Source organism: Gopherus flavomarginatus, chromosome 7, assembly GCF_025201925.1.
Source record: "Gopherus flavomarginatus isolate rGopFla2 chromosome 7, rGopFla2.mat.asm, whole genome shotgun sequence".
Taxonomy (NCBI): Eukaryota; Metazoa; Chordata; order Testudines; family Testudinidae; genus Gopherus; species Gopherus flavomarginatus.
In genome coordinates this window covers 38947846-38972116 of record NC_066623.1, presented here as the reverse complement: position 1 = coordinate 38972116, position 24271 = coordinate 38947846, and the positions used below count along the sequence as shown (strand labels likewise).

The window sequence follows — 24271 nt, the reverse complement described above, 5'->3', positions numbered from 1 at the left end:
ACAGCGCTCCTGGCAGCCCGTCCCGGGGTCAGCGCGGCCGCAGCAAAAGGGCGGGCTCGGGCTCCGGCTCCCCAGCCCCGGAGGACGGGGGCGCGCCACGCTGTGCCAAGGACGATGCCGGTCGCTCCCAGGGGCTGTAGAGAGCTGCAAGGGCTCGAGCTCCCCGAGGCGGCTCTGTGACGACAGCCGCGTCACACCCGCCGTAGCTGCGCGCGCAAAAACGCCGGCTGCAGCAGGGGGAGGATGGGACCGCTGGCGGCTCTGCGGGCCCCGCCCCTGTAATTCCGCGCGGGGCCCGGCCGGGCGGGCTCGTCCGAGCTCTCGGCGTTGGGGGCGGGACTCGGAGCGCGGCGCGCTGATGTCACGGGTTGTGGGCGGAGCGGGTAGGCGGCGGGTCCTGGCGGCGGCGCGCTATGGCTAAGACCGTGGCCTATTTCTATGACCCGGACGTGGGCAACTTCCATTACGGTGAGAGGCGCGGGGCCCGCGGGCCTGAGGCAGGCGGCGGCCCCGTCCTTCGCCCTGGGCGGGGGCAGGGAGCGGGCCCTGGGCGGGGGAGAACCGGGGGCAGGGAGCAGGCCCTGGGCGGGGGCAGGGAGCGGGCCCTGGGCGGGGGAGAACCGGGGGCAGGGAGCGGGCCCTGGGCGGGTGGGGAGCCGGGGGCAGGGAGCGGGCCCTGGGCGGGTGGAGAGCCGGGGGCAGGGAGCGGGCCCTGGGCAGGTGGGGAGCCGGGAGCGGGCCCTGGGCGGGTGGGGAACTGGGCAGCAGGGAGTATTGCTCTGTGGAGCTACAACAGACCCTCTCTGCGTTTCACTTACACCCAGAATCATCTCGGAACATTAAGAGGACTTTAACGTAACCCCCTTTCAGGGAAGCTGCTACACTCCTTAGTTAAAGGGTTGGAGGGGGCAGGCTCTTTCCCTCTGCAGCTTTTCTCCCTGGCCATATGCAGGTTGCCACACACCAGCTTAGGAACGGTTCCTTCTTGGGTTTCAGTTAAGTCCAGAACCAACTCTGGAACAACTGAAACATCCTCAACCATCATAGGCCAACAGGTACCTTCTGTCTGCTCCACAAAGGACTGGAGGTACATTTTCTTTCATTAGGCACAGTGCTGTTTTCAACAGATAAACTGTTGCCTACCACAAACAGTGGCTCTTCACTTTTACCTGGTTCAGGCTCACTTTTACAAACTTCACTTGCCAGCAATCCATCACCCACCAGAAATCTACACTTACCTTCCTTGGTTAGGGCTTCAAAGTGACCATCAAGTTCAATTTGCTCAAAAAAAAAGTTTTCCTGAGCTGCTTTCTGCACTTCCTCTAATTCCAGTGCCACTTCTGGGATATTAGACACACCTTCAGAAATTTCTTCACTATATAAACTGCTTTTCTGACTGGACAAACACAATTTTCCACAATCCCAAGGCTAGAGAGAGACACTTCCTTGTTATAGCATACCTGGTTAAATACATGGAACTACCTAGAGTCAAACACCCCCTCTTCAAAAATCTCCCCGTTAGTTACAAATAATACAGAGGATTTACATTCATACTTTTTCTGGGACTAGGTTATGACATTACTCTGATTAAACATAGTTACCACATCACTGTTAAACAACATACCAACATTCTTATAAACTGAACAGATTCTGTCTCCATCGTTGCTGTAGAGAGGAGCTGGGCTTCCAAGCTAACACAGTTCCTGCTGTTCTTTCATTATTTTGATTTGGAGTTTAAGTCTGATAACTTGGGTCTCCGCTTGCAGCAGTTCCATTCACCTCCTGTGAGATTCTCTGGCTCTCTCCTCAGCTTCTTTTTCCAGCTGGGCCAAGGTTTGCTTCTCTTGCATCCAAAGTTCTGCCATTTCTCTCTCATGCTGAAAATGCTGGCTGTCTCTCAGGGCTTATAGTTTTGATTGTGGATCATTCATTGTGACTAACTTTAACCTTTAACACTTTCAGTATCAAAATTTTAAAATTTGTAATAGAATGAGGTTCTGATCCAAAACTCAAATGATCTGGTTCTGTGGATCTTGCCAAGACTATGCCAATGTGACCCTGAGGCAGCCCTCATTGGAAATGCCAGGGTCAGGGCAGGCTGCAAAAGGGAGAGCAGATACTCCCAAGACTGGTGGGTAACACTGAAGTTAAACTCTCCAACCAGTCACAGACTGTGCTTCTGATCCACCACACCGCTTATCAAGAAGCGAAAAAAAAAAATCTCTCAGCCCCATTTATTGCTTTCCAGTTCTCTGGCTCCCAGTCAGCACCTAGATCCAGTACAGTGAGAAGTTATTTTAAAACTACTCACATACACAAAATGTTCTTCGGACCCCAAAGGGTCAGCCGCATTACTAGGTCAGTATAGGTTTGGATCTTACCGAAATACCATGCAGACAGCCAGTCCTTTAGTGTCTAAACAGGGGTGGGCAAACTTTTTGGCCTGAGGGCCACATCTAAGTATGGAAATTGTATGGCATGCCATGAATGCTTATGAAATTGGGGTTGGGGTGGAGGACGAGATGTGGGCTCTGGCTGGGTTTGCAGGCTCTGGAGTAGGGCCAGAAATGAGGAGTTTGGCGTGAGAGAGGGGGCTCCAGGCAGGGGGTTGGGATGTAGTGAGAGTGAGGACTCTAGCTGGGGGAGTGTGCTGCCCCATCCATAAGCGCTGTCCTTGCAGCTCCCATTGGCCGGGAACTGAGGCCAATAGGAGGGGCGGGGGCAGTGTGTGGAGGCTCCTGGTTGCTCCTAAGCTTAGGAGCTGGAGGAGGAATGTGCTGCTGCTTCCAGGAGCTGCAGGAGCTCGAGGGCCAGATTAAATCGTCTCATGGGTTGGATGTGTCCTGTGGATCGCAGTTTGCGCATCCCTGGTCTAAAACTAAAGGTTTATTATAAAGAAAAAAGAAAGACCAAGAGGAGAAATGTTAAATGGTAAAACAGTCACATACATTCAAAGACTTCAAAGTCCATATATAAGGTTCCTAGCTGCGTTGGTGAGTTTGTTGGCTTGAAAGGCCCTTTGGAATACATCTATAGCTTGGATAGGTCATTCAGTCCTTTGTTCAGAGCTTCAGTTTGTAGCAAAGTTCCTGCAGAGGTAAAAAGCAGGACTGAAGACCAAATGGAGAAGACGGAGCTGCCTTCTTATAGTCTTTTGCCATATGGCTTGTGCTTCCTTTGTTTCAAACAGGAACTGCCCACCCCATGGCTTGGAAACTTTTTTTGTCCATAGGCATGCCCAGCCATTCCTTGCTGAGTCCTCTGTCTTCTCTCAATGGATCGGCAGTATAACTGGTGGTCCTTAATGGGCCATCAAGCGGGCTACGCAGTGTTGATGCCAAACTGTCTGGGGGCTCACCCAGAAGTATAGCACAAGTTTGAAATACAGACATACATACATATCTATAAACCGTAATACAAAGGTGGTACGAACACACAAATGAGATTATCATATCTGGCAAATTACAACTTTTGCAGATATCTTACATGGCATGTCTGGCATAACTCATTGCAATTTTAGAATATTAATATTCATAATGTTCTGAAGTGTCCCCCAGATTCCATACAGCATCACAGTGGTCCACTGGGTAGGGAGGGGAGAGGGCAGGGGGAGCTGGCCCTGTGTGTGGGGAGGGGAGAGGGCAGGGTGGGAGAGGGCAAGGGGAGCTGGCCCTTTGTATGGGAGGGTGGGAGTGGGAGAAGGCAGGGGGAGATGGTCACATGAGGGTGGGAGAAGGCAGGGGGAGATGGTCCTGTGTGTGGGGAGGGGAGATGGCGGGGGGAGCTGGTACTGTGTGGATGGAGGGGAGATGGCAGGGGGAGCTGGTACTGTGTTGGGGGAGGGGAGATGGCAGGGGGAGCTGGTACTGTGTATGGGCAGTGGGTGAGAGAGGGCAAGGGGAGCTGACCCTGTGTGTGTGGAGAGGGTGGGAGTGGGAGAAGACAGGGGGAGGTGGTCCTATTTGTGGGGCAGGGAGAGGGCAGGGAGAGGTGGGGTGGGGGGAGTGGTGTGTCTATCTATTAATCCACTTTGTGTGCTGTCTTCTTTTCTTTCCAGGAGCAGGACATCCCATGAAACCTCATCGCTTGGCACTGACCCACAGTCTGGTGCTTCACTATGGGCTCTACAAGAAGATGATCGTAAGCATCGCTTATCTGATGATGCTGAGACTCCCATCTCAGGGGAGCATTGTCTGTGGCCTGTAAAGCCCTGCATATGCTGCAAACGTAACCATGTTAAAATATGGTTATAAAATATATTTGTCTGAGCTATGTTATATTATGGCTTATTCTTGTCTGTGTACACAACAGTCATGTAACTATATTAGGATAGAACATGGTTCTCTATCTACCAGGGATGCTTTAAGCCAGTGGTTCTCAACCTTTCCAGATTACTATACTCCTTTCAGGAGTCTGATTTGTCTTGCGTACTCCAAGTTTCACTTAACTTAAAACTACTTGCTTATAAAATGAGACATAAAAATACAAAAGTGTCACAGCACACTGTTACTGCAAAATTTGCTTTTTTTCTCATTTTGCCAAATAATTACAAAATATATCAATTGGAATATAACTATTGTAGTTACATTTCAGTGTGATACTTGAGCTTCTTTTTCACTTGTGAGCCTTGTAATTCTGGTAGGCAGTGAAATGACAGCAAGATTTAGGTTTTTCTTCACATTAAGTGTATTCCTATTCTTTGTCTTGGTGGCAGTCATAGCAGAAAATGAGACTGCACAAAGATATGTTGATTCAAAAGATAACAGAACACCCAAAGCATGGTTCCCAAGGTTAATGTACTCTTTCTGTACTAAACATCAGAACTAGGTTAGTGTGGAGTCATTAAACTTCATTTGCAGACCATGGTCTGAGGAGAACTCAAGAAGATTTTCTTGCTGCCTGGCAGACACGCTACTGCTGCTAACATCTGATAAAATGAATGGGTTTCTTATCCAGTTGAGTTGAGCTGAGTTGGGGAATGAGTTGAACGTTAGGGAAATAATTTTGCTCTGCTCAATTTCCCCTGTTCAGACCTCATGAAGCATTGGAAAACAGATAAAGTCTGTGTCTTGACATTTGGACTTCCAGAATTTAGTTTTCTTGATATAAGCTTTTGCTTTAACAATCTGAATCTCTATGATAGCAGACATGGCCTTTCATGGATAAATTTAGATCACTCAGCTTGCAAAATATATCTGTGAGATAGGCAAGTTGAGCTAACCACAGAATGTTGTCAGACACAGAAGCAAGAGGGAATTAATGATCGGAAAAAAACATGTTAACTTCTGTGCATAATTCAAACCATCTGTCAAGTACTTTCCTTCTTGAAAGCCAGTGAACCTCTGTGTGAAGCAACAGTTGCTGATGTTCTGACCTCATCTCTTTGCAAAGAATGAAAAACAGGTGAGCATTGAGTGGCTTGGACTTGTAAAGTTGACGTTTTGACAAACTTGTTTAAAACTTTATGGAGCTCAGAACTCCTCTTTTTTGAAGCAAGTTCTCTCAGTGCATCAGTTGTAAGGAAGGACTTTCTTTCTTGATCCTAACTACAAGCCTGTTCACTCTCTTGGTCATTGCAGTGGCCCCATCAGTGCAGACAAATTTGCATAAATTCCAACTCATATTGTATTTTTTTAAAAAAGTCAATTAGTCTAAAAATGTCCTCTTCAGTAGAGTTTGCCCTTATACTTTTTCAGAACAGTATGTGCTTGTTGATAGTGGTTTCAGGATAGCAAACATTCTCTGACACACAATGTCATTTGATAAGGGCACTTTCTGGAGAGTATCACCTGCTTTTTTAATTAAGCATGTTTTCTGCAAACACCACAGTCACAGGCAGAATAAGATCTTTGATTTTGCTACAACAAAGGAAGCAGCATAGAAATAGAAATAATTGAAGTTTTTCATTTTAAGCTGACAAGTCTGGAACTCACAAAACTTTCTCTGAATGGCAGTCCTAGCTCCAGCTATAATATGAGTTTAGGTAAGGCACCTCTGTCCCTTACCTAAAGTACTATCATCTTATAATGATAACTTAGACATAGCCTAGCTTCTTCAGATGCTCCTACATGTTCCTGGGTTTTTGCGTTTCTCAGTTTGGATTTTACTTTGCACCTCTAAGAGTCTTTTTTTTTTTTTTCTTTTTTTTTTAAATCCTGTCTGGTCCTTTGTTCTGCAGGAGGCTTATTTCTGTGTTAGTGGGCTTTAGCTCCTCTCCTGGTTAAATCAGTCCCACAGGCCCTGAGTTATTGGAGCTAATAGTTCTGGTGTTCTGGAACAACTCTTAAGTGAAAACTGATAGAAACTATTTTGAGCCATTGCCTCCTTCTTGCCTGATCCATCCTAGTAAGTTTCCTAGTGAAAAGCGCTTAAACCAGAATATTCATATAGAAAATACATTCGTTATCCAAGCCAACATACAGTTATTGCAAATTATTACAAGGCGCATCGTATTTGTCACAATATACCATCTGGCTTCAGAAATATATACTCTGCAACGTGAGTGGGTCATATGGATTAAATAATATGTCCACAGCCAAAGATGGTGAACCACGTAAGTGTAGGGAAAACTCCAAAAGTACATGATTTCAGATGTGGATTTCAAGATACCTGTTTGAAACTGTGAGGTAATTGTTTTTATAAATAGCAACCAGCCATGCTAGAAGGATACTTGTTGGTCTCCATTGGTACCTTTCACAGAAGAGCTACTGATTGTGAAGAATAGCTTACTGTATATACTCGTTCATAAGCCTAATTTTTTTAGTAAAAAAGGGAAGGATCAGGGAAGGAGGTCGGCTTATGAATGGGTATAGAGAGGGAGAGGTGGGACACAGCCCCTGCCCCCCAACAGAGGGGGCGAGGAGAGACAGCAGAGCCAGAAGGGAAGAGGCGGGGCCAGAGTGTCTCCGCTTCTGGCCACGCTGCTCTCCCCCGAGCCTCCAAAGTGGCTGCAGCTCCGAGACTGGCAGGCTGTAGCCACACTGCCCACCCCGCCAGCCGGAGCAGGCTGCGGCTGTGATGGCCCGGCCCAACCCGACCCGCTGGAGCAAGCTGCAGCCATGCCACCCAGCCAGACCAGAGACATCCTCACCTGGCCCGCCCCAGCTAAGGTAGGAAGAGATGGGATGGGGAGAGTGGGGGGGGAGGTCCCAGGCTAGGAGTGGGATCATGTGGGAGGTGGTCATGGGTTATTCCCCTGACCGCCAGCTTCTCCCCCCCGGGCTGAGAGACTTTGTTTACTTAGGTTTACCTCCGTGCCTGTGAATGCTCGAAGTAAACAAACTATCTCGGCCCACCAGTGGCTTATCCTGATGGCCTGGGAGCCAGAGTTTGCCAACACCTGAATTATAGGGTCAGCTCATGAATAGGTCATAAAAAATTTCCATTTTTACTTATCCATCTTGTGGGGGCGAGGCGGCTTACACCGAACCGGCTTATAATCAAGTATATGTGGTATTCTTAACCGTGAATTCCCAAACTTCCAATGTTTGGGTTTTTTAAATGTAAATTGTTTAACTTCCTGGCTCTCTAATCTTTCTTTTTAAAATAATGTTCTTTCAGGTTAAAAGTTTGATACTTTATTATTCTTAAAGCCAGTTTAACAAACTCTTTTTGTGGGTATTTGCCAGTAGTGCTCTGTAGTTGCATGTTTCCATAGATTACCAGAATAATCATAACAGTATAATTATACCCATATAGCTATAGCGGTATAACTCCCTGTGAGGACACTCTTATTCCAGAATAACCGTGTCCACACAGGGAGTTATACCTCTATAGTTATGTGAATACATTTCCCCATGGACACAAGCTGCAAGCTTTCTCCAACTTTTTCAAAAAGCAAAACTTTCTTAATTTTGTTAAAAGTATACATTTTAATTAGAGACAGATTAATCAGAACCTTAAGTTTTGCCTTTCTTTATCTCAGAGCAGCTTAATTTACTCTCATACATATATGTTAGGGAGTTTATTCCTTCACCGTCTTACTTCCCTGGTCCTTCTCGCATGAACAGAGAGCAACAATACCCGAAGTCCAAAGGCGCAAACAATTCGATGTTTATTGGGGTGAACTTCCAGCAAGCATGATTCCAATTTCCTTCCTTAGTGTCCCCCTTCTCAGCTCTGACACCACAGAGCCTTGCCTGTGTCCCTGTTCCTGTTCCCATCCCCCTTCCCATTTTCCCTTTTAGCAGAACATGATCTCAGTTCCCCCAGTCCCTATTCCCGTTTCCCGCCCCCCCGAATGACTGCAGACTATATAGTAAAACCTGCGTTTTGCTTAGCTATTCCTTAACCAATCATTTTACTGAAATTTAACTAACCAATCCTAACATATTGTAACATGGTTATTTAACCAATTATATCCCACCACCTTAATTGGTTAACACCCAACAGATTAATTATACAGTAGCAGGGCCGACACTTCCGTTTAGGCGACCTAGGCAATCGCCTAGGGTGCCAGGATTATTGGGGAGCGGCAAGCGGCTCTGGTTGACCTGCCACAGGCATGCCTGCGGAGGGTCTGCTGGTCCCGTGGCTCCGGTGGACCTCCCGCAGGCACGCCTGCGGCAGCTCCACCGGAGCCACGGGAGCAGCGTGCCGGGCGACGAAATGGCCTTGCGCCTAGGGCACTAAAAACACTGGCGCTGGTCCTGTACAGTAGACTGAAACAATTACAAAACCAAACAGAGACCATGCAAATAAACATACAAAACAATACAGAAGTGAGGATTTCACAACTACATTTATACAGACATATCCAGCTGTGTCTATTGATAAGTGAGTTCTTGCCAGACAGGATGCAATCTTCTAGGCTCTGGAGGTGATAGGAATATCGGGACAGGACTGTATTCCTAACAGCCCAATAGCACCTTATTTCAATGTGACTAGTTTGGAATGTGAGGATGTGACCATACACTTCCCAGCTTATGGCTGCCTAACTACATCTTAGCTGAAGGCCTTAGCCTGTCACAGTAAAAGAAGGCCTTTACACAGACAGTGATTTTGATTCTCTCTTTTATACCTCTATAACTAGCTAAGTGATAAGAATACACCTAAATTCTTAAAGTATAGGTCTTTGCAGACAGGCCTGAATATCTGTATCCTAACAATATATAGTATTCTTGATTGTTAACTTAATTAAAAGCGTACTTTAATATGAAAAAAATGCAATGTTGGCAAATTCATATTGTTGTGGACACCATCTCTTGAATCAGTCCCTACTTTCCGGATCACTTTTTATTTAAAATTTGCATGACACTTGCTCAACTATGTGCTCAGTTTAACATTTTTAGACTGACACAGTGATTTGGGGTATTTGTCTATTTGGAGTTAATTTAGTGGTGAGATTTGTGGTAGCCAAGGTAAACCTAACTCTGAGCAGGAAATAACTGTTGTGTGTCCTTCTCTTTGAGGTTTTTAAACCATACCAGGCATCCCAGCACGATATGTGTCGCTTCCACTCAGAGGATTATATAGACTTCCTGCAGAGGGTGAGTCCCAACAACATGCAAGGATTCACCAAGAGCCTCAATGCCTTCAATGTGGGTGATGACTGGTGAGTATCTAGCACCTAGCAGGTGAATGGGAAGTACAAGAGTTACAGTAGATTGTTTGGTGTGGTATGGGTGCATCATAATGGTTCCAATACAGTGTGGTATAAATTTTACATTTTTAACTTAAAAAGCCCTACAGTCTACTGGAGCCATCAAGATGTTGCAAACAACTTGTTGAGTAACTGCTATTGCTGTAAATCTTCTTCCTCTCCCTCCTCTTTTTAATCTCTTCGAGTTTCAGTTGTTAGGTCTGAATCTAGATGGTAAACTCAATGCTAGGGACTGTAACTTAACTTGGTTTCATGAGGCTCCTAGCTCTTGAAAACTCAGGCAGAGATTTTCAAAGGTGGCTAATTTTGGTTGCCTCAGTTTTTTGGGTGCCAAACTTGAGACAACTTAAAGGTTCTGACTTTCAGAAAGTGCAGATAAACTCTGAAAATCGGTGTCTCAAACTTTGCACCCCAAATCGCTATTCAATTTTGAAAATCTTGACCTCAAGCAATAAATAATAGGATAACAGTGCAGTCTCTGTATACTAGTATTCCCACTAATAAGTGAGGACAGGATGAGAAGTGATGAGATTTAGCTGTGGGAGGCAGAAGCTGCTATCCTTGCCTTTCCATAGTCTCCTTTTCTCCAAACTGAACAAGCTCAGTGTTCTTAAATACACAGTCTGCTGGGTGTTTCAGCTATTTGCAGGACTACAAAGTGCTGTAGACACAGGTCAGGCTGCCACCTACTTTAGGGTGAGCTTATCTGTCATTCTTGTCAACCATTGGTGACGATATAACACGTTTTTCATACACCTCCCTGGCCTGCACTCCTGTGGCGGTGGTATTTGCTTTCTCCCTCAGCCAATCCTCTCATTGGGTTAATTTGACTGTAGTTCTGCTTTTGTGAAAACAGTGTGGTCAGGTACAAGCTCTGGGGCCTGTTAACAAGTGAAACACATGGAAGCAACAGATTTGAGGTTTATATTTTATTTCTGGTAGATTGTGTGCGCACATTGATATGTTATGACTTGCCCTTGTTAATGTGTGCATGCTGTGAGTCACTGAGAATGAGTAAAGGAGTTCTTCTGCCGTAGCGAGCCTTCTGGCTAGAGGGGGATTGCATGATGGAGATGAGACATACTTTGGTACTCTGAGCAAGAGCATTGTGCATCCCTGGATACAATTTATTGCTCACAACTGTCTATTCAGTAGGTAGATGAATGGCTGGGGAGCATCTTCAAACTAACAGATTACAACCCCATAGACTCATAGACTCATAGACTCTAGGACTGGAAGGGACCTCGAGAGGTCATCGAGTCCAGTCCCCTGCCCTCATGGCAGGACCAAATACTGTCTAAACCATCCCTGATAGACATTTATCTAACCTACTCTTAAATATCTCCAGAGATGGAGATTCCACAACTTCCCTAGGCAATCCATGGGAATATGGTGTGTGAATAGATGTCTTGGACAGCCAAGTTCCCTGTTGTTGTTATTTTGTTGTGAAGTCCTGCCCTCTCCCTTACATAGGATGCCTTGTATCTTCTCTGTCCAGGACCTGTCCCCATATATGCATTAGCATGGTAGAAGGCAGGGTTTAGTCTGTATGTTTCCCATTCTCCAGATCTGGAGTATATGGTGAACAAGATTGTTCCAGACTAACTTGAAAGTTTCTTGTAATTATTATCAAATCCACCAAGTTCTCCATAGTGTTTGCAAAGGATGGTGTAATGTTGCCTAGTGATATGTAGTCTGTAGTGAACAGGGTCAGAATGACCCCAAATTAACATTTCTCTAGCAGAGACTGCATTTTGATATTATTTGTCTAATGGTCACTGAGAGTTTTGTTTTGGTCTTAATCCTGGAGACGTGTATCTGAAGTCGGGAGGTTCTGTTCTGTTTGAATGTTGTGTTCTCTTTTTGCAGCCCAGTGTTCCCGGGCCTTTTTGAATTTTGCTCTCGCTATACTGGGGCCTCACTGCAGGGAGCAACGCAACTGAACAACAAGGTAACTCTGAGCTGATATGCTTGTCCTCTTTGAACACTGACATGCCAACTGTCTGCTGTGGGGGATGGAGTTCCTAAAATAATCTATGCTACATATACTTATTGTAAAAATACCAACTCGGTGTCACCTATCTGTTAATTTGTGAGGGAATCCCTTGGATTTCCCCCTGCCCCCACTCTGACTGATTGCAAACACTGATTTAGTACAGCTTACATAGCTTGACTGGATGACAGATAGCAGGGTATCTGAAGGGACTGGATGGGTGAGGAGAAAGGGGCAAAAATAATAATTGTGAGCCACAATGTGGGGGCAGGGCTAATGTCCATACTGACATGCAGTTGGACTTGGGGTTGTTGCTCTTATCTTTGAGCTAATCTGCTCTTCCTTTCTTAGATCTGTGATATTGCAATAAACTGGGCTGGAGGCCTGCATCATGCCAAGAAGTTTGAGGTAATGACACAAGACTAAGTATTTCTGTCTCTCACTCAGAGTTGGGCTCATTGCTGCTTTTCTTTTGACTCCATTTTATTTTCTTTGCACTGCAGGCTTCTGGGTTTTGTTACGTCAATGACATAGTTATCGGCATTCTGGAGCTGCTCAAGTAAGGACTCGGTGTGAGTGCAGCTGTGATACTGTTCTGGATTAGAAGTGATGCTCTGGGAGGGTAATGCTGTGAGAGATGCCCTGTGTGATGTGCTTGTAGTATGGACACTGCCCTTCTCCACATCATAAATAGGATCCCCTCTACTGATAGAGGATTCTTCCCTTCTTGTTCTCCTTAATTTCAGTTGTGCCTTAGACACAGCTGATCATTGGCTGCCCTGGACAGTCTCTGTTTCAGGTGTCTTCTATAGCCTAACAGCTGTTCAGGCGTGTCCCTGGCATGATTCTGTTCTTATGTCTCCAGCCTCTATCTCTACTGGTAGCTTCGCTTCTCTGCCAAGACCCTGCCATTGCAGAGTCCGAAACACTCAGTTCTTTACTTACTGTCCTCTTCTCATCCTCAGAAGCAGGAATAGGTCTCGGTTAAGGCAGAGGACTGAGAATAAGGGTATCTGGTGGTAGCTTTGTTGATTGTTTTCTCAGTTTACCATGTGTGAAATATTTTTCTGCTTCACAGGGCCCTTTTGAGGCTTACTGTGTGTATAGTTCTTGCCATTGTTAAGCCCTTTGTGATAAATGCGAAGTGTTGCGCGTTGGAAGATAAAATTTGAACTACATGTGAATCTTTCTGGATTCTAAATTTAACTGTATTGGCTCAGGAAAGGGATATGGGTATCACTGGAGACAGCATAATGGGGACCTCCACTTTGGTCAAAAAAATTCAATTGTGGTACAAAAAAAGTCTAAACTCATAAGGAATAGGATGGAGAATTATAGAAAGGCATTCTAATATTTTCTGGATTAATCAAGGTTTGCCACCTCTAAATGTTACTGCAGTAGTAGTCACCTCGTCTCAAACAGGGTGTTGGCTCTGGTTAGGGTTATGTCCCCTCTCTCTTTAACATTAGTTAACATTTAAAGTGGGGACATGTAAGTTTTTTGATGCTTTAAATGACGTCTCCTTATCTGACCTCTGCCTGACAGATCTAGTAAATTTATTGCCCAGTAATTTCAACTCTCCTGCATTCCCCTGAATGTCCACTTGGCAAGAGGACACTTCTCAAGCCCAGCTGCATCTCCTTTCTCTCCCCTGCATTCAGACCTCTGTTCTCAGTAACTTTGGCTTCAGCCTTCACTCAGCTTTCCTTTTTCCACATTCCCTGTCTCTGCAATGCTGCCTGTTGCCATCTAGGCAACAATGCCCCTGGGCACTATGTCCTTCTGCCCACCGTGGCTGAGATCCATGTTCATGCCTCCATCTAAATGACTGCACTTCATTCCCCTGACCTCCTCAAGTCCTGGCTCTCCAAACTTCAGCACTGGAGAGTGATGATGCCAGCGCTGTGGCACATACAGGGAAGAACAGCTGCTTCCATCTTCAAATTACTTTACTCCCCATTCGTTTCAGGAGCATTTAAAAATTGCTCTAATTGTTAAAGATTAACTAGATTGTAAGTTCTTCAGGGCAAAGACTTTTGTACATAAAGTGCTTTTCAAACTTCTCTGACTGTACAAGTCAGTCAATTCATGGACTTGCACTACCCAGCCTCATCGCTGGTTACTCTCACTTTGCGTGTTCAGCAGTGGCATCCTTCCTGACCCTTTGCATAATCTTTCTCCTGCCAATGCAAGAACCTTCTCTGCAGCCTTTGCGGTCTGAACAGGCCTATTGCATCTCTCTCTTTCATGTGCTTTCCATCGTGTCTCTAGTCTGCTTTTAAAACCTGTTGTTCCTTGTTCATGCCTCTTAATATAACAGACAAGAATATTTTAAGGTACTGTTTGTATGGAAGATACTCTATACAAACATTACCTTGTGGGCTTATGACAGAGATATTCTCCAGAGACCCTAGAGGGGGACCAGGTGGGCTTGCTGAGCCAGAAGGCCTTTGACATATTACAGGCTTGTTTTATGGAGGTTAGATTTTAGGAAGTCATAGCAGAGTGGTTGCTGTAGTTGGGATGGCACCAGTGGACTGTAATGTGCCTTTGTCTCCTGTTTCTGGCAGGTATCACCCACGTGTTCTCTACATTGACATTGATATTCATCACGGAGATGGTGTTCAGGAGGCCTTTTACTTGACAGACCGTGTCATGACAGTATCTTTTCACAAATATGGGAACTACTTCTTCCCTGGTACAGGTACAGAATCTCCATTGCCGCAGTGAAGTGCAGATTTCAGGCCCCAATCACTGCTGTTCCATGGTAGTGTGAGGTTCTGGGGCTCTGGTTTCAGAGAGGAATGACTGAAGAAAGGAGTTCTGGAGAGTGGGGAGAGGCTGAGTGAAGGATAGGGTCCCGTGGTAGTTTGCAGAGTAGGTGGAAAGGATCTCCATGCCATGGTTGGGTCCCTTGGCAGAAGTCTTGATTTGCTGTTGTCTGTACTGCCCACACCTATGAAGTTTCAGAGCTGATCCTTGTGTGCTGTGACTCTGCCTCCTTTCCTCTGCCAGGTGACATGTACGAGGTTGGGGCAGAGAGTGGCCGCTATTATTGCCTCAATGTGCCACTGCGGGATGGCATTGATGACCAAAGTAAGTGGAATGCTTTCCCTGAGCCCCAATGACCCTGTTTGCCCTCTTGAGCCATGATGACAATCTGTCTTTGTCTCTAAAGGTTATAAACACCTCTTCCAGCCAGTCATTAATCAAGTGGTGGACTACTACCAGCCCACATGCATAGTGCTACAGGTAGGAGAGCAGGTCTGTGTGCATCTGTTGCAGAGGGAATGCATAGGAGGTATGCACTCTCCAGTATGTGCATCTGTGGCTCCCTGGGGAAATATGGACAGGTGGGTGCTGGCTCGCTGGAATGCTGCTTGTGGTTCTGTGGTAGGTGGGTATATCTGTGGGATGCTGATGACTTATTAGGATGTGCATCTGGAGAATAATGCTTCTTAGCTAGGACTCAGCTGTTCTCTTTCTCTTCCCTAGTGCGGTGCTGACTCCCTGGGTTGTGACCGTCTGGGTTGCTTTAACCTCAGTATAAGAGGACATGGGTAAGTTTAGCAAGGGTGTGGATGGAACATTTAAAGGACCATCATTGCAGTCAGTGAAAGAATCCATTGGGTCCTTCAGTGTGAGACTTGAGCTCAACGAGAGCAATCTAGTTCCCTGTGGGATAGGAGGCTCTCCTCAGAAGAGCTAATAAGGGGCAAGATTCTGCAGATGCAGATTTCCCCAGACTAGATTTGGGATCTTGCAACATTTCTTCTGGCAGTGCTCTGCCAGAATGCATGAACACAGAGCTCAGATTTCTCTCAAGCCATGAGAACAGCTCCCATCGGGGCAAGGTTTGGGTTTCACTGATGGGAGCCCTGAACTCTGTGTATCATACAGTTAGGTATGTTACTGGGTTGAGCATGGTGCTGCATTGATGAGCTTAGATCAGCTGCTAACAGTCACAGGTTTCCCTTCTGTTTTGGGTTTTTAGGGAGTGTGTGGAGTATGTAAAGAGTTTCAACATCCCCCTTCTGGTGCTGGGAGGAGGTGGCTATACTGTTCGTAATGTGGCACGATGCTGGTGAGTCTTTCACATGCTTGCTGGAGGATGTCCTATTTGTTGCAGATGGCGTGAGGGTTATCAACGCTTGTGCTCCTTTGGGCCTTTATGCAGCTGTAACTGGCATTGAGTTTCAGGCTGACTGCCGGTAATGGGGGAAGAGTCGATCTTTTCTGGACTGAGTAGAATGTTCTGTGTTTTTAGGACCTATGAAACATCGCTGCTTGTGGATGAAGCAATTAGTGAGGAACTCCCATACAGTGGTGAGTTAGTGTCATCTTGTTACAGATTACTATGTTGTGCCAATATTTAAATAGGGTAAGTGGGATGACCTGGGTAAGTATAGGCCCCTGTCAGTCTGACATCTCTCCCGGACAAGAAATTAGAGCAGCTGATATGGGACTATTTTAATAAAGAATTAAAGAAAGGTATTATAATTAATGGCGATCAACATAGGTTTATGCAAAATAGATCCTGTGAAACTAACATAATTTGTTTTTTTTTTTAATGAGATTACAGTTTGATAAAGGTAACTTGGTAATGCACAACATTTTGATTAGAACAGTGTTATTCAGTCCTCTGAGTCAGGAGCCAAATTAACAATCAGCATTGCCCAAAGGAGCCACTGTCCGTCCGTCCCCTCCCAATATTTCCACATTTAAATATGAATTGATAATACTATCGTAAATGAAATAATGAACTCACATGACTGTGGCTCTTTTGGGTAATGCTGATTGCTAATTTGGCTCCTGAACCAGAGGCCTGAATATCACTGTTCTAATCATACATATATATAATTTCTTACATCAAAATGACTGACCAAGTATTGTATCAATTAAAATTGATTGATAACATAGTAAAAGCATCCTGCTTGGTTAATAACTTAGATTGGTTAATAATTAAATCACACAGTGTTTTAATGTGCTGCAAAAAGCCGCAGGAGACATATTAAAGAGCCCACTTGCAACTTGTGAGCCTCAGTCTGAGTATCATTGGATTAGAAAGATATAAAATCAATGTAAGATACATTAAATGGAATAAAAGCTGGCTAACTGACAGGTCTCAATTATAAATGGGGAATCATCATTGAATGAATGTGTTTCCAGTGGGGTCCCACAGGAATCTGTTCTATGCTATTTTACTATTTTTATCAATGACTTGGGGGAAAAAAACATAAAATCATCAATGAGAAATTTTGGAGATGACACACACAAATTGGGGGAGTGGTAGATAATGAAAAGGATGAGGTCACTGTTACAGAGTGCTCTGGATTGCGTGGAAAGCTGGGTGCAAGCAAGCATGCATTTTAGTATGACTAAATGTAAATGTATGCATCTAGAACAAAGAACGTAGGCCATATTTTCAGGATGAGGGACTCTATCCTGGGAAGCAGTGACTGGAAAAGATTTGAGGGTCGTGGGGGATAATCAACTGAACATGAGCTCCCAGTGTGATGCTGTGACCAAAATGATTAATGTGATTCTTGGATGCCTAAACAGGGGAATCTTGAATAATTGTAAAGGGGTTATTTTATCTCTGTATTTGGCACTGGTGTAATGACTGCTGGAATCCTGTATACAGCTCTCGTGTTCACAATTCAAGAAGGAGGTTGATAAATTGGAGAGAGTTCTGAGAAGAGCCACAAGAACGACTAAAAGGATTAGAAGACCTGCCTTATAGTGACAGAGTCTGGGCTGTTCTACACTGGGGGGGTATCGATCTAAGATACGCAACTTCAGCTACATGAATAGCGTAGCTGAAGTCGAAGTGTCTTAGATCGATTTACCTCAAGTCCTCACGGCGTGGGATCGATGTCCGCGGCTCCCCCGTCGACTCCGGTACCGCCGCTCGCTCCGGTGGAGTTCCGGAGTCAACGGGAGCACGTTTGAGGATCGATATGTCACGTCTCATCTAGACGTGATATACCGATCGCTACCCGCCAATACAGTGGGTAGTCTGGACGTACCCTCAGAGCTCAGTCTATTTATCTTAACAAAGAGAAGGTTAATGGATGACTTGATTACAGTCTATAAGTACCTGCAGGTTATGTTCAGATATTTGATAATGGGCTCTTCAGTCTAGCAGTGAAAGGTATAACACCATCCAGTGGCTGGAAGTTGAAATGAGACAAATTCAGATTGGAAATAAGGTATAATTTTTTAACAGTGAAAGTAATTAATCATTAGAACAATTTGCCAGAGTTATGGTTGATTCTCCGTCACTGGCAATTTATATATCAAGATTGAATGTTTTTCTAAAAGAGCTGCTTTAGGAATTATTTTAGGAAAGTCTCTGACCTGTGTTGTTATACAGCAGGTCAGATTAGTTCAGTGGTTCTCAAACTTGTACTGGTGACCCCATTCACATAGCAAGCCACTGAGTGTAAACCCCCCACCCCCTTCTAAATTAAAACCACTTTTTTATATATTTAACACTATTTGAAATGTTGGAGGCAAAGCGGAGTTTGGGATGGAGGCTGACAGCTCACGAACCCCCATGTAATAACCTCGTGACCCCCTCAGAAGTCCCGACCCCCAGTCTGAGAACCCCTGGACTAGTTGATCACAATGGTTCCTTTTAGCCTTGGAATAAATAAATGTGAGTTTCAACATTCTTTTCATAAATTTAGCCAATGTGCTTCTGTGTTCTAATGCTTCAGGGACTTTAGCTGGATTCCACACCTACGTTAATTAATGTTAACCAGAGTGGGGCCAAAGCAGTAGTATCTTCTGATCCTAACCCAGGTGTTCCTGTTCTTTCTTGCTTCCTACTGTACACATCCCCCATCTGTGGTGGGCCTCACTGGACAGACATATCTGCATTACAGTCTCGTGTTCTAAATTCTTTACACAATGTTCCTGTTGCGTTCTCTTTTCTTTCTGGCAGCGTACTCCTCATGATGATGGAGTTGGCTCTCACTGTGCTCTTGATGGTATGGTGACAGCTAGCATGGTGTAGGGTAGGCTGTTCCCATCTCTGCAGAACAGTGTTTCAGAAAAACTAGTTTCAAACTCCCCTTGCCCCTGTTCTTTAACTCTTTACTGGTTCCCTTGCAGAATACTTCGAGTACTTTGCTCCAGACTTTACCCTCCACCCAGATGTCAGTACAAGAATTGAGAACCAGAACACTAGACAGGTGAGTGGTTCTGGCTTTGTCCTGGACATGCTACTCTGCATCAGCTAACATAGCCATGTGATGTAGTCTGAAAAGAAAAGGTCTGTGCTTGATGCTAGATCCTATGAAACCAGGTGGAGTTCAGCCAGCAGCTCACCCAGGAAAAACTTGTCAGGGCAGGGCAACAAGAGGCTTTCCTGGTCATCCCAGTGTTGGACAACATGCTTTCTTCTTTGCAGCCACAGGTGCCGGCTTCTAATTTACCCTGCCTCTTCCCACCCCTGCTCCATCCTCACCACACCTCTTCCCTTCCTCTTTCTGCCCCTCCCCTGATCGTGCCCCGTCCCCGCTTCTCCCCTGCCTTTCCAGCGCCTCCTGCACGCCTGACTGTTCTGGAGTTGTTGGAGGAGTTGATTGGCGGGGGCCGCTGGTAGGAGGGAAACTTGGCTGCTGGTGGGTGCTAAGCACCCATCAGTTTTTCTCCGTGGAGTGGGCACCTATGTTTGCAACCTCACAGCATCTTTGAGATGTAGGGAGCTCTCCAAAGATATTTCATATATGAGAAATTTGAAGGTCCTCTTACAATTTCTTTTCCACTTCTGAAGCAACTGCCCTGAGTCTTAGGCTTGGTCTTATGTCAGACTTATGTCGATATAACTAGGTCATTCAGCAATGCAGTTACACTGACCTAACTCCCAGTGTAGACTAGCGCTGATTGACAGGAGAAGTCTCCCATTGACGTAGCTACTGCTTCTCAGGGCTGTGGATAACCACTATGGCAGTGGCTCTTAACCTTTCCAGACTACTGTACTCCTTTCATGAGTCATGATTTGTCTTGTGTACCCCAAGTTTCACCTCATTTAAACTACTTGCTTATTACAGAACTCAAAATCAGACACAAAAATGCAGAAGTGTCACAGCACATTCTTACTGAAAAAATGTTTACTTTCTCATTTTACCATATAATTATAAACTAAATCAATTGGAATATAAATATTGTACTTACATTTTAGTGTATAGTATATAGAGCAGTATAAACAAGCCATTGAAATTTTAGTTTGCACTGACTTCAGCAGTGCATTTTATGTAGTCTGTTGTAAAACTAGGCAAATATCCGGATGAGTTGATATGTACCCCTTGGAAGACCTCTGGAAACCCCTAGGGGTGCACGTACCTCTGATTGAGAACTACTGACCTACAGCAATGGGAGAAGCCCTCCTGTTGGTGTAGATAGTTTCTTTGCTGAAGCACTACAGTGGCACAGCTGCATCCTTTTAAGTGTAGACAAACCCTCAGTGCCTATGTTGAGTATGTTATGCTCTATGCTACAGTTTAAAGCCATTTGCATTGATGGTATTTGCATGGCCTTAGGGCATGCATGGTGCAGGCAGGTGTTAATGCCAGTAATCTGTACTGTCTCTTCAGTCTAGCTAAGCTGATCTGCTCCTTCTGTTCCTAACCAGTACTTGGATCAAATCAGACAGACAATATCTGAGAATCTGAAAATGCTGAACCATGCTCCCAGTGTCCAGATCCATGATGTTCCTTCTGACCTGCTCAGTTATGACCGTGCAGACGAACCTGATCCAGAGGAGAGAGGCTCTGAGGAGAACTACAACAGGTACTTGGCCTCCTGTTCTCCTTGTTCTGATGAGCTGGGAAAGGGGCTCCTCTGTCCTGTTCACCCCATCCCAGTGAGGGGAGATATGGTGGGGACTGTCCACATCCCAGAGTAGATATTGCATCCCTTTTGATTCCAGAGAAACTTCTCTACTAGCACATGGTTACATGCCTCAGAGGTCATATCCCATGTCTGCTAAGTGAGGAGATGAGTCCCTCCCTCCCCTCTTTCTAGCAACGTGTTCTCATGCATGTGTCCAGACAAGCTCTGCTCTTCTGAAAATGCTGGAAAAGGCTGCCTGTCCTTATGTTCTTGTCTGTCTTTCAGGCCTGAGGCTTCTAATGAGTTCTATGATGGTGACCACGATAATGATAAAGAAAGTGATGTCGAGATCTGAGGGCTGAGTTGTTGGACTCTGAACTGTGGGGCAGTCCGTATTAAGACATTGGTGCTTGGTGGAGATGACTGGGATACACATGAGCCAGTAAAAGGTCTCTTTTTGGACCTCCCCTTTATATTTGACGCATGTGGCAGCAGGAGCAGCATTGCTGGGGCAGGCTGGCTACCTGTGGAGGCACAGAGCAGTGAAGCCTGTTCCTTACCCTCTCCAATCCGTCAGGGCTCTGACTCTCATCAGTAGGACAAATGGAAATTCATGTGACACTTGGATCCACACCATGGTCTCTGTGCTGCTGCCATACAAGCAGTTTCAGAGCCCAGTCTGCATGGCTTCACCAGCTCCTCTCAGTACAGCTCAGGCTCCAGCTAGAGAGATGGGAGTCAGTGCTGCAGTGCAGAATCTCCCTGTCCCCTTCATCAGCACCACTCAATGTGTCCTTGTCCCTCTGCTCAGGCAAAAGTCCACTGAAACCTGCAGTGAGGTACACTTCCTGCCAGCTTTTCCAGCCATCCGAAGTTCCTGTGTTTGGAGAAACCCAGTAAAGAGGCAAGACCAGTTCTGGGGTTGAGACTGGGGGAAGGGATGAGACTGGGCAGTTCTGGGTCCAACCTGGTGGAGCAGGGAGGGGAGAATGTATTCAGAGTGTAGCCTTTGTCTTACTCTGGAGTAGCTTCGTTCTGTATCTGCTAACAAGAATCACAGCTATTTGCCATATATGGTTGTGTCTCAAACTCCTTATCTAGATCTTTCCCTGGGGCTCAAATTACTTTGGAGCAGAGGGTGCAGGGGTTGGTTGCAGGGGTCTGTGCTGTACCTGGTGGGGGGAAATCCCCCCTTCCGTTGTAACCTCCAGACACCTTTCCCTCCCCTAGCCCAGGCTCTTTTACACATCCTTAGAGAATTCGGGGTGAATCACATACCCTGAGTGGAAGGCCTTTCCCCTCACTGACAACCCGGAAGAATTCATTCTGTTCTGTGTGCGGGAAGTGGCACCTTTAGCTGAAAAGATTAACTTTTCTACCCCTACCACGGTGTAGAGACCTTTCTCCTAGGGACCCCTCAATCCCGAACACTGTCTGAGCCTGGGGACTCGTGCTGTCTGTGTTTGGAGAATTTTGTCTTAGCTAGGGAGATGGAATGGGCATCAGCCTCCTGCTCTCTGTTCTTTTCTGTTTGTTTTACCAATGTTTTTAAACAATAAACAAGATGGTATTTTTCTTATGTGATTTGTTGTTTTGTCTGTTGAAAAGCTCATACATCGTTTGCTTCTGTGATGCTTCTGAGTGAAAGCACCATAGGCTTCTAGCTAGTGCCCTCTGTTCAGATGAACAGACCACCTTGCAGGGAGCAACAAGCCTTTGCTCTTAAGGGCATGTTTGGAGAAGGCATTTACAATTAATGGTCCTTTCTAGTCACAAACCTCCTTGAGTCTCTCTGCTCCTTGCTATGTGTTCCACCCTTATTTCCCTAACCCTAGCACCCAGTGCTGAATTCTCCATTACTGAATCTCTAGCTGTCCTCCACGACTGCCCCGCAGCGAAAGTGATTGGGCCCCTCTCAATTTTTTTGAGTCATATTTGTTAGCTAAAATATGTTATCAGCTTTTATTTACCAGATAAGCTCTCACTAGCCAGAGTCGTTAGTTGTTTCTCCTCATGTCTGTGGAGCAGTCTGCTAATAAAACTTCCTGGATCATGTTTTCCTTTCCACCCTTTGCCACTGCAGATACAGGAATGTTAAGCAGAGGCACAGAGCTTGGGATGTGAGGGCCTGAGACAACTGGCAACTTGACCTGAGCTGTTAGAGTGAACATGCTAAAAGGAACGTGCGTGTCATTAATGCAACTCATAGCCTAAAGATGCAGAATAATGAGGGATGTAAAGGTTGATGCTTACCACTGAGTCACAGCTGTGCACAGTGGGCATTAATACAAAATGTGTCAAGGAGCAGCACACCCAGAGAAATCTCTGCCTCTGACACTTGAGTTTTATTTGTAACCTTTCTGCTTTCAACTGGATAGGCACATACCTGATCAGACCATTTGGTGCAGCTAATATAGCATTCTTCAGCTAAGAAACCCAGTGCTTTACAAATGTAGGTAACTGTCCCCTTTTCATAGCTGGGTTAATAAAGGAACCAAGAGGTGAAGTGCCTGACCTGAAATCACACATTGAGTCAATGTCAGAGCCTGAACAGAACCCAGAATTTTTGACTGCTGATCCCATTCTGCTCTCCTAGTCCACCTTACAGGATCAAAGAGTTACTCCACCCAATGTGGTGTTCTTACCTCTGGCTGTATCGGACCATTTGTCAAGAGAGTTGAGTGTCCCGTCTTTGGCACTGGCCAGTACTTGCTGCTTCAGAGGACTATAATACCTCCCTTTATAAGATACTGGTGGTTATTCTGTACTGTAGGTGATGGTGAAATTCATTCCTGACCCTTACAGCCAATCTGCGTATTCACTGCAACAGGACATGGTGATTACTCTTATAATTAACTTACCTTGGAAATCTACAGCCATTTCTTACAGTCAAAATTATTCCCCTTATAGAATTTGATTATTTGCTCTTGTGCAGCAGTGAATTCTGCAGTTTGTATGCTCCTGTTTCATTGAGTACCTTACTGTCTTTTCATTTATGGAATAAAGTGAGGTGAGGGGGTTGATTCACTTCTTCACTGTATTTTCAGTCCCTTTCCTCATACTCCATACAGAAACATAACCTACTTTTTGCTGACCACCACATGGTGCAGATCACAGGCACAGACTGGGCTACTTCAGGCATTCTTGCTTCTCCAGAATGCAAACTGTGTATCCACTGCTGGGTTTTGAACTGATGCAATGATTTCGGAGGACAGTGCCTGGTTCTACACTTCTAAAGTCTCTCATTTGAAAGGCAAGACTATCTTCTCATTGAATTGTGTTCTTGAGTTGATCTTGCCTGTCATATCAGCAACTCTGCGCTAAGCCCAATTTGCTAATGAGGCAAATATATGTATTTAATAAAGGGCCATCCCAAACACTGAGGCCCTAATAGGTAACTGATTTAAATAAGTGATGCAATGTAATCATAGGGCTTTGGTCTGAAATACAGGATGGGGCCAAGGTCTGGTAACTACTGAAAGTAAATGAAGACTGACAATTATTTTAGGAAATGCTTTAGGACAAACAATTTGTAAAACAATTACAATTTATAATGTACTTAGCTTTCTGATATATATAGAGACTGAGTAAATGCATTAAATCCCTGTCTTATCTATCTTAGGGTTTTGCAATACTGCCCCTTCACATGTGAACTCCTTCCATGTAGAATAAATTAATAGCGAAGTCTCTAAGGGAATTCTTGTAATCTCTGGCTCTTTTCCCTTTTTAGTTATAGAAAGCTCTGTTTAAGGTAGATGGGATAATTTTGAGGTTGGTGGGGTGTGGTAGCTGATGATGCAAATGTCATTCTTGTTATGCTGGAAAAACTATCAGTT

The 24271-nt window shown here is 45.1% G+C and overlaps 1 protein-coding gene across 2 annotated transcripts; it reads left to right on the top strand.

Moving 5' to 3' along the window:
- The first annotated feature begins 359 nt into the window (after positions 1-359).
- Positions 360-22014, top strand: HDAC3 (histone deacetylase 3). Of its 2 annotated transcripts, XM_050963290.1 has the most exons (15): positions 360-468; positions 4058-4140; positions 9411-9553; positions 11471-11552; positions 11946-12002; positions 12098-12153; positions 14165-14298; positions 14610-14690; positions 14773-14846; positions 15090-15154; positions 15589-15678; positions 15862-15920; positions 18714-18793; positions 20236-20393; positions 20721-22014. In XM_050963290.1, the coding sequence occupies exons 1-15, from the start codon at positions 414-416 to the stop codon at positions 20788-20790; spliced, it is 1287 nt and encodes a 428-aa protein (XP_050819247.1). In that variant the 5' UTR covers positions 360-413; the 3' UTR covers positions 20791-22014. The 2 variants fall into 2 exon arrangements, with proteins under 2 accessions (XP_050819247.1, XP_050819248.1); XM_050963291.1 differs by lacking the exons at positions 20236-20393; positions 20721-22014 and adding an exon at positions 18892-20228.
- Positions 22015-24271: the final 2257 nt, after the last annotated feature.

Excerpts from the sequence above, each read along its gene's own strand:
- HDAC3 (XM_050963290.1), top strand. The coding sequence starts at position 414 with ATGGCTAAGACCGTGGCCTATTTCTATGACCCGGACGTGGGCAACTTC. Across the intron at positions 469-4,057 it reads CGTGGGCAACTTCCATTACG|GAGCAGGACATCCCATGAAA; the intron begins GTGAGAGGCGCG and ends TTTTCTTTCCAG. Across the intron at positions 18,794-20,235 it reads AGAACCAGAACACTAGACAG|TACTTGGATCAAATCAGACA; the intron begins GTGAGTGGTTCT and ends GTTCCTAACCAG.